The sequence below is a fragment of the Pteropus medius genome, unplaced genomic scaffold, assembly GCF_902729225.1.
Source record: "Pteropus medius unplaced genomic scaffold, Ma_sr-lr_union100, whole genome shotgun sequence".
Taxonomy (NCBI): Eukaryota; Metazoa; Chordata; class Mammalia; order Chiroptera; family Pteropodidae; genus Pteropus; species Pteropus medius.
In genome coordinates, this window is record NW_024349796.1 from 7,110,460 (window position 1) to 7,121,200 (window position 10,741).

Consider the following 10,741-nt stretch of genomic DNA (forward strand, 5'->3'; position numbering starts at 1 on the left):
GAGTTGACTGAATTGTCTGTTTTCCCTCCCAGGATACACACCTGTTGAAACTACTTAAAACATTAGAAGGACATGCTTACGGCGTTTCTTATATTGCATGGAGTCCAGATGACAACTATCTTGTTGCTTGTGGCCCAGATGACTGCTCTGAGCTTTGGCTTTGGAATGTACAAGTGAGCAAGTCCCATCCTTCATATGTAGCCTTAGGCACAGCATAGTCACACTGCACATGTCCATTGTACCTTTATCCTTGATCTATAGAACAGAGCCATTCAACCAAATGACCAAAATATATCTCTTGTAAAAGGTAATTCTTCAGAAAGAACCCAGGCGTCCAGATGTTTTATACATTTAAGTATTATGCTGAATATAATAGAGCTTTTGGAAGAATGATCAATAAGTATATTCAGGAATGTTGTACTTTGTACTGTAGAATTTGTACTATTTACTATGGTACTTTGTACTTCAGAAAAGATTCTGTATTTCATAGTTTTCATAATTGTACACAAAACTTACCTTTCAAGTGTGAAAATAGCAGCGTTAATACCAGCTTTTCTATTCTGATGGTCATCTCCTTGTCTATATTTAGTATTTTGATCTAGTTTAGCAAATTTAAATGGTGTTTTCCATACTTACTATTAAGGACTTTATTTCTGTTGCTAAATGAAAACTTAAATTTTATCTAGGGTTCCATTTTAGAAAACTGAGTTTTAAGTTCACTCCATTATCTAAAGACTATTTTGGAAACCTTGTAGTTGTTAGGAAAATTTTTTTAAAGCTTCCTTTTCTAAGCTGACCGGTTAGGTGATGATTTTTGGTTTTTTAACCCCAAGGCAGTGGAATGGTCCAGACTATGATTTGGGTATAAAAGTATAAGTTGATAGGATAGGGTTTTGAGTTTGGAAACCTGTAAATAAGTTGATTTTTACCAAGAGAGTGAAGATAAAGCTCCACAGAAATGACTCAGATAATAAAGATGGTATAGAGAATAGAATGAATACAAAGGTATACCTCAGGATACGCCATAATTCTAATTCTGTTACATCAGTAAGATTTTCTTACTACTGAGTCATTTGTTTATGATTCAACCCCAGCTTTTTAAGAAAATTTTCAGTTAAATTGAAAGAAGAGTGCAGCTATGACCTGTATGCCCGCCTAGATTCAACAGATTCATACGTACATGCACACAAACATGCATCCATGCTCACACATACATCCAAAACATTCAAAAGTAGATTACAGATATATTTTACCCCTAATACTTAAGCACATATCTCCAAAAAATAACATTCTCCTATATAACCAAATGGCATATCTTATCTAAGAACATTAACTATAATTCTCTACTATCTTAATATTCATTTCATAATCAGAAATTCTGCATTCTCAAAGTGTCTTTATGCCATTTGTATCTAACCAGTGTTGTATTTGGGATTGGATTCACGAGAGTGGCAAAGTACAGAATAGAGTAGATGTCTTTCTCTCAATAACATAGGCTCGAAGGTAATTTGACCTAAAAGACAAAGAAAAAATTTTTTTTATTAAAGCTTTTTTTTCCTCTCAAAGGGAGGATGTATGTAGTCATAGTCCTATAATAGAGACTCAGTTTATTGTGCCTGTGTAGTCTTTGAGTCAATTTTGAATTTCTGGAGAGTTAAACTACATTCTAACTGAACTTTTACTATGTATTACTTTATAGACTCGTTAAAAAAGGGTGGTCTTTTTTGGTCAGTTTTCAAATTGTTCCTTTATGTCTTTAGGTTCCTAATCCTCATATACTCACTATCCTGAGCATAACAGAAGAAAACACCACTTCTGACTGCAGAACTTAGTGTATTAACATATGCCTGAATAGAAAATGCCAAGGATTTAGCTGTTGCATGTGTATTTGTGCTTCTGGGCTTTTATTTTAATTGTTTGTATCAGGCAACCTGAAAAAGTGAATAAGTGAAAACAGTTAACAATATGGGGGAAAGTTTTAAGATTGCTGATGGTTTTTTTTTTTTCCAGTGTAAGGGAGACATCTGGTTTTCTATTTTTTATGCCCTCTTTGCTTCTATTACTTGGCCCCGTTTCCTGATCATACACTTTGTTTTCACTCTTTTTTTTTTGTTTTACTTTTGATTACCCATTTCTCACAGGAAAATTATGCCCATATACTTTTTATTATACCAAGGGCAGCTATTATCTCTCAGATCCTGTTTCTAATCCATGAACAAAATGGAATCAAGACTAGATTAAATGGTATGTGTCTACCTTCTAAGTTCAGTAACTTAGAAAAAAATAACAGGAGGCTCTCTGAAGGTTGTAACCACTAAATAATCTTATTTGGGAATAATGTTTTAGAATGACTATGCTAAACAGTACAAAAATTCTTCTTTTCTGTTGCTTTTAATGGAAATAAAGTTACATGTCAGAAAAATAATTTTCATTTTTCTTCCCATCTTCCCTACTACATTTTGAGCATCTTGAATATGAATTAACATAATTTAGACTGCCCTATATCTTTGGCCTAGTTTTAAGGGCATTGTTTTTCTACCCATCAATCATGTTCTTGAGGAATATTTAGAATAAAATTTATAAAGAACTATGGACTGGAGCAGTGGAAACTGAAGGAATACGTATGTAGTGTTAGGCTTTTCATCATCTTGGGAAAAATTACGTTTTAACTTATGGATGTAATTGATTGGAGATGAGAGTTCTTGGAGTTATCATATCTATTCTGTGGGTCACCTATGCCAGACATTGTTCAACTCCTGGATTTTTCTTTAAGTCTTTAATTTCTCTTCAGAATGCTACAAGCTTGTTTCTATAAGGCCAATTTAAAAGTTTCTCTAGTTAGGAAAACTAACCAGCTATCCCAGTTAGTATTCTTTTTTCTTTACATAGTCCCTTTAGAGAGGTATCCTGAAGGTCTTACTCAGTTTTGTTTCTTCGTAGACGGGAGAGCTAAGGACAAAAATGAGCCAATCTCATGAAGACAGTTTAACGAGTGTGGCTTGGAATCCAGATGGGAAACGCTTTGTAACCGGAGGTCAGCGTGGCCAGTTCTATCAGTGTGTGAGTATTTAGTGCCCCTTCAAATGTCTGTGCCTTTAAATGCAAATTTAGGTTTGTTTAAAGAATTCACTTGATTTGTTACAAAAAAGAATTCACTTTATAAAATCTACTGTATGAAGACCTACTTTGCCATCTTTCTAGATAAGCACTGTCCAGTAGACCTTCTGTGGCCTTTTTTTCCTTTCCTTTTTTTAACCATTTTAAATGTTTGTACAAAGTATACACTTTGCATTTAGTAAAATGTTTAAAATTTACTAAGTTCTTATAATCAAGTTTTAATGTATCGAGGGAAAAGATTTAATATTTAATTTCTGTTGGGTTCTTTTTGTACATAGAAAAAAAAAAAGATTCTAAATTTCACGAGTAGACTGTCTGAAATAATTGAGAAAGTAAAGTGGTGCTGAGTGCTACCAGATAACTTTTCAGTCTTCATTTTTGAGGTGTCTCCTGACCAAAACCTGCCCTGTTAATCTGGAATTTGGGGGATGATAAAAATAAGTAATAGTTAAAAAGTCTTACGACAAGGTAGAGTGTGATACAAATGGAGTGTCATGACTGTCTGTCTGTATTCCATGTCTCATCACTGCCCAGATGGTTCCAGTAGTCACTTTCTGATTTATTTTCAAGACTAAAATAAGATAATAAATTCCATCAAATCATTCACTGTACCTAAAGATCACTTACCATAAAGGCTTTTTTTATATAAACTGTTACAAATTATTAATTTCTTTCATTAAGATGGCTGTACAACTCAATCGAACCTAGTGTCATATTTTCTCATTATGGTCATAAACCATTAGTTCTTAATTCCTTGAATGCAAGATGACCATGTATGTCTCTGCTGACTTTACCATTTGTAGTGCTTAAACCTTCAGGGTGTGGGACTTAGTAGTTTCCTAATCTGTAAAGCGGGAATGGGATGCCTCTCAGAACTTCGAATATTCAATAAGATGATAACCCTAAGAGCTTTGATTTGTAGAGCATGTTAAAAATTTGCTGAAAAGGGACATGGTTCCACAGCGTAGCAGTTAGCATGTCTGCTTTACACACAGAAGGTCCTGGGTTCGCACCCCAGTGGAGCCACAGTCCATGGTCTATTGGCCGTGCCACCCCGAACAAGCCCGATGTCTGATCTCAGAAGCTAATAAGCAGAGTCGGGCCTGGTTAGTACTTGGATGGGAGACCACCTAGGAAGACCAGGTACTGTAGGCATTAAAAAAAAAAATTGGTGAAAGGACATAACAGATTCCTGAGTTCTATAAAGCTTATAATAACTAATGTTTTGGTAATCTTTTTCCATATCACAACTTCTGAATATTATAGGACAGATTTTCAGTATAGTGAATTTTAAAGGAATGTTTGAATTCCTTTCCAGTGGTAGTGAGACCTTTACATAGAACTTAAGGATTCTTTCTTTGTATTTATCTGTGCACGGTGGGTTTTTGAAGGGAAGATAGATTTCCAGAGGTTCTCACCCCCCACCCACTTCGGTATTGTTGTGATGAAACTCTACCTGTATTCAGATTTCCACAATTGAAAACACTTATGGAGCAGTTATGTTGAGATCAGTCTCAGGAAAAGACTAAATTTTTATTACAAAAAGATGGTGCCAAGGAATTCTTTTGTTCCTTTGTTTGCTTTTCCGAGTGCTCTTCAATGCTGAAGTACTTTTCTCTCGCTCAGGATTTAGATGGTAACCTCCTTGACTCCTGGGAAGGGGTGAGAGTGCAATGCCTTTGGTGCTTGAGTGACGGGAAGACTGTTCTGGCATCAGATACACACCAGCGAATTCGGGGGTATAACTTCGAGGACCTTACAGATAGGAACATGTAACTATTATTTTTTATCTATTAAACAACAATTATCTAATTTATATTAAAATATGCAGTAGAACCTGCTCTTTCAGAAGAGTTTTTATTATGTTTTTGGTTTTGATACTTTGGTAATTTGGGTCAACGGTCAGGCGATGCTCAGTAATCATTAACTTAGATTCTTCTGAATTGAAATACAGCATGTAATACTAATTACAGACAAAATTGACATTTAAGCTAGAACATTTTATATTTTGATAATTTGAATGTCTTGATTCCTACTATGTTGCTTTTTTACAAATTATTTTCTGGTTACAGAGTACAAGAAGATCATCCCATTATGTCTTTTACTATTTCGAAGACTGGCCGATTAGCTTTGTTAAATGTAGCAACTCAGGTAAGTTTATTAATATAATTCTCAGGAAAAATTTAGCTTAGGTTAAATTTTAATTGCGATTTCTACGAATTATCAGGCATGTGTTTGATCCTTAAATGTGTAGAATCAACTCTAAATTTATCATAAATAGAAATGAAAGCCTTCCCCAGGGAAAAGGATGTTCACAGATTACTTTTTTAATTCTTCTGCATTGAGGTAGAATAAATACCTATGTTCTCTTTCGCCTACAGGGAGTTCATTTATGGGACTTGCAAGACAGAGTTTTAGTAAGAAAGTATCAAGGTGTTACTCAAGGGTTTTATACAATTCATTCATGTTTTGGAGGCCATAATGAAGACTTCATCTCTAGCGGCAGTGAAGGTAAATTATAAATTGTTTGTGTCACTATCAGTTCACATATATTGATGGGTTTAAAGTTCTGTAATTTTCTCAGTTTGTGAAGGTGGTCATGTGTCCAGTCAAATTCAAGATGTTAAACTAAAAGTCGCATGAGTTCTTTATCCAGTACACGGTTAATTTCCCCTTTTTTGGAATGACTTGAGTCCTTGTCACAAGTCAGTAGTGCCTCTTCTGGCCAAGTGGAGGAGATGTGTTTGGTGCATGTGTCATCAAATCAAGATGTAGTTAAATCATTACTCTTTCTTTATGTTGACTTGTTTTTTCATGAGACTGATATTTTTCAGAGGTCAGTAGTATCTAAAAAGTCAAGGGTAATTATGATGTTTTATCTGAACTTGCCCAGGACTAACTATAGTTAGATCTTTAGTATCTCTTTAATAGTCAAAGAGAATAAATAATTCAGTTTGATAATTCGTATGGTCCCAGAAAAGCTGAAATTATAGAATTGTCTCTCCTACCTTTTCAAATAAACTTATAGTTTAAAAACATCATATTTCAGGCAGGCATGTGCCTGGAGTAGTCAGTCTCATTTAAAATATAAATTGTTCATAATATGCCAGCACAGATAAGTGAAGCAGTATTAAAAGTTAGTGTACTTTTTAAGGTAATAGAAACATAAATAATGGGAGATTATTGCAATTTTTCATTTAACACATTTTTGAGTACCCACTATACTAGTCTAAGTACCATAGCAACGGATTATTTTAACTTACCTTGTAAAATACTGAATGTAGTTTTACAAGATACCCCAAGGAGCTGGATCATGTTGGTAAACACTTTTGGTAGTGTTCCATCTTTTTGTATGTTTACCATCCCTGTCTTGCCGAAAAAAAAAAAACAATCTCGGTGGGCAAGAGGATCCCATGTAACACATGAGTTTTTCCTTCTTGTATAAGGTGTATGTAAGGATTAGGACAAATAGAGACATTGAGGGATTTGGATTTTAACATGGAGCGTGTGAGTTTACTTATTCTTTCTTCAAAAAATCTGTATCAGATAAGATTTAGGAAAGAATGGTTTGTTAGGTAACAATTGTTGAGTTCGCTTCTTTGCAGTCAAAAAATCTTTTTACCTATTAGTTTAATCGTGTTATGTTCTTCCATATTTTCTTTTGGTTTCTCATTTGATATGGTCTAAATATATTAAGCCTTCTACTTGCTTTTTAGCTCTTTCTACATTAGAAAGACCTACCCACAGCAGGTAGAGCATGGGGGAAAATTTGATATGTAATGTGATATGTAAATTTTCTAATGTGAAAATTTCTACATTAGAAAGAGCTAAAAAGCAAGTAGAAGGCTTAATATATTTAGACCATATCAAATTTTCCCCCATGCTCTACCTGCTGTGGGTAAGTTTTTTCCCTCTTGATTTTGCTTCACAATTCCCTGTAGCTCTTTCTAGAAATAATATGTACCCTAGAAGTGCTTTAAAAAATACATGACTACCATTATCCCTAGTGATACCAGTCTTCTCTTTTTTTAAGCCCAAACTAACTTAGAACTAAGCCTGACGAATGATGTAATTAAACCACATTCTGTGTAGGGCTAAAAATGAAACATAACTCTGAAGTGAAGAGATTAGTGTTCTCATGACTCAGGTGGTTTAGAATGGTTCCAAAAGTACTTCGAACACCAGGTGGATATAGTGAATGTATTGTCTTTCAAGGTGACCACAGTAATCCATCTGTCATTTATTTGTCAGGAATATATTAAAGGACCTTCCAAATTCCCAAGTATGAATGCCAGTGTCAAAAAGAGCAATTAGTAAACATTTCCCCTGAAAAGTTAAGCCATTACTCATACTTTTTCATTGTTCTGGCAGCACGTAGAAGTGCTTATTTTTTACCTTTGCATAGACACTGGATTCCCTAGCCTGATACAGCACGCAGAGCTCAATCATAAGTCCTATTGTTCTGACCTTGACTACTGCAAATCAGTTCTTGCTGCCTCTTCAGGAAATATCTTCCTTGGATATGCATTCACAAAAGCATTTTCCTCCAAATAGGCAGATTTCAGGTGCATTTATACTTTTCAAGCCTGTAGTCTTTCTCCTTTGTGGACTTCTTCAGTTCAAGAGGAAACATAGCTAATTTGCGCACACACGTTCGTTCTCTCTCTCTCTCTCTCTCTCTCTCTCTCTCTCTCTCTCTCGTTAATTTCATTTCATGCAAGAAAAAATTATTGAACAACAGATACCTTCTAGGAATAACAAATTCACTTTTTCAGAGAGTGTCTTAACTATTGCTTCACACACACACACAAATGTTCAGATCCAGTCTTAGCTTGTTTCGGAACCAGGACCTATTTTACTGCAAGCTGATTACCTCTCCAGCACTCTGCAGCTTCCTCAGCGGGCAGCACATCCACGGAAAGGTCCCACAGTGGCCATGTGGGTGACTGACAGGTCTTCAGACCAAACACTTTTCTGACTTAGCTGGTTCTGCCCTCCGCTTAAGAACCACGGCAAGACTTGGTTCCCTCTTCGCAGTGATGTAGTAAAAAAAATTTTTTTAGGCGGTGTTCACTGTGCACTACACTCTGTTCAGAACACTTCTCCATGTGCGAGCTTGCTCTGTCCTCACAACACTATGAGGCAGGTGCAAATCCCCCTTTACGGAAGAGGAGTTACTAAGATGGGGGAACGTGCCCCAAGTGGCACGGCTGGTCAGTGACAGGTCGTGAATTGGGTAGTCAGACTCCAGAGCCCACGCTCTGAACCACTACTCTGTACTATGTGGTAGAGTTTTTTGAAGATTAGTTCTGTCACAAAGTGCTGGGAGGTGGGATTGGTTTTCATGGTCACTTCATGAGATCATAAATAGTCTACTGCAAATCCATTGTATGATGCAGATAGGGGACAGTTGTCTAGACCCGCCAGTGAGCTCTTCAGTAGGCCTCCTGGATTTCAGTCCCAACTGCACCGTTTACTGGCTGTTAACCATGAGCAAGCTGCTTAACCTCGCAGTGCTTTGGTCACCGTAAAAAGGGTAATAAGCACAGTTCTTACCTCGTGGTGGTGAAGATTAAATAGCATGCGTAAAGTATTTGGCACCTCATACGTTGTAAGAACCCGGTAACAATTTAGCTATGATCTTTATTGCTATTTTCGAATTTGGATACATTGCTTTCATCACGTCACTTTTCCATATAATTTATCATCTCTATCTTATATTTGTTTGTATTCAGAGACCATGACTGCAAGTATGTATTACTCATGTATTATTATTGCAAATAGATTTTGTAGTGACTTGAAAGCTTTTCACCTTTAATGGGGGAGGGGGGAAAGGCACATTGTATTAAAATGGCTTTTCATGAGGTAATTTGGTAAAATAGTCCTGTCACACTTGTTCTCCTTTTAAGTTCTAAGAATCAGGTCATATGTTCTATGTCTAATGAATGTTAAGTTTAAAATCAGTTAGTTTGTTAATGTTTAACAACTCCATACCTTTTCTCTGAATTACTGTTTATCCAGATCACAAGGTTTACATCTGGCACAAACGTAGTGAACTGCCAATTGCGGAGCTGACAGGGCACACGCGTACAGTAAACTGTGTGAGCTGGAACCCACAGATTCCATCCATGATGGCCAGCGCCTCCGACGATGGCACTGTTAGAATATGGGGACCAGCACCTTTTATAGACCACCAGAATATTGAAGGTAACACATTACACAGCACTCCTGTGTCTTCTCCAGATGAAACATTCCCCTACTTAATGTAAAGTTGCAACAGTTTTAAACAGTACTTTATTTAAAGTGTGGGATATAATTTATTTTCTCCCTCTTGAGAGATTGTACACTCTCTCACTCCACAGAGGAGTTCAGGTAATCTAAGATAAACAGTGGTATTTTTTGTTTATTTCACTGGTGACAGTAGAGAGAATAAGCTAGATGTGCCACCTCGTTTACATCCAGTTAGCTATTTAGTATTGTCACTTTAAAAATCTTTTTGAAAATCTTGTTTCATTGTGCAGGAAGCATTTTATACTTTTATACCCAAGAGAACTAGCTAGTACACAAAATTTGAACAAATCTCGATTATGGATTTTATTCTTAAAAGTAAACATCTGTTAACACCATGTAGCATACTAGCATGAGCTGTGCATGATGGGTAGAGAAAGAAAAGGGAACCACAATTTATCATGGACCTGTGTGCCATGCGGCACATTAGGTCCTTTATATACACTGTTTTGCATAGAATCTCATAGCCCTGTGAGAGAGGTATTTTTATGGGTGAGAAAACTGAAGCATGGCAAGACAAATTAACCTGGTGAGTGCTGCCAGGTCTTCCAATCCAGGTCTGAAAGGTTTTCTCTGCCACTTTCAGTTACTTGGAGATGAAGAAAACCCAAAGCCAAAATTCTGGCTAACAGTTAAGGACATAGCTTAATTAAACGAGATACCAGTACTAGAGAAAAGAGACTGTGAGAAATTTTATGTAAATGACTCATCCCATTTTTTTACAAACAGAAAAATATATATATATTAAAAGGAAGTAATTTACCTAGAAACATTTTCAGTGTGTCTCACCTAAATGTTTTTGTAAGAAAGGTGATCAGCTGCTCTCAGTTAAGTTATTCTCAGCACAGGAGGGTTGTCAGGGTAGCGTGCATGGTTTGAAAAAGCATATTCTCTGTACTGTTTTGTGTGTCTTTGTGGTACAGACTGTAAGAGACTTGACCAGATCTTACTGACAGGTGAGGATATACAGCCAATAAGAGTAAAAAGTATGAAGAGCATATGGATCAAAAAGTTTGAGAACTGCTGCTCAGTTCAGAACCTCGAAGGACCTTCTTGCATTTGTAGATTACTACATGCCATTCTAACATTCCTCTGGGAAGTCAACTAAAACCAACCTTCTTCTGTTGTCCTATTTAGATTTCAGGGCCCATTCTCTAAAATAGTTGTTTTATAAATCTATAAATGATTATAGGTGCTTTTTTAATTTTATTAGTCATTTGGAGGTCATTTCTTCAAATAAGCATATTTGGTTTAAAGAAGTAGGAAAATAGTAGATATATCGTAACAGGTTTATCGTAAGTGGGTTTGTTTTAGATACACCCTTGAGGACATGTGT

General features: G+C 36.0%; 1 protein-coding gene across 3 annotated transcripts in view; it reads left to right on the forward strand.

Annotated features, from left to right (window-relative positions):
* Positions 1-10,741, forward strand: part of WDR26 (WD repeat domain 26) — a 39,943-nt gene that overhangs the window by 23,221 nt on the left and 5,981 nt on the right. For 2 of the 3 annotated variants that reach the window (XM_039883317.1, XM_039883315.1), the window contains exons 8-13: positions 33-173; positions 2,941-3,060; positions 4,744-4,889; positions 5,190-5,268; positions 5,499-5,628; positions 9,139-9,324. In XM_039883317.1, coding sequence (XP_039739251.1) covers positions 33-173; positions 2,941-3,060; positions 4,744-4,889; positions 5,190-5,268; positions 5,499-5,628; positions 9,139-9,324 — 802 coding nt within the window. The remainder of the gene's footprint in view (positions 1-32; positions 174-2,940; positions 3,061-4,743; positions 4,890-5,189; positions 5,269-5,498; positions 5,629-9,138; positions 9,325-10,741) is intronic. The other variant, XM_039883316.1, reaches the window with a different exon arrangement.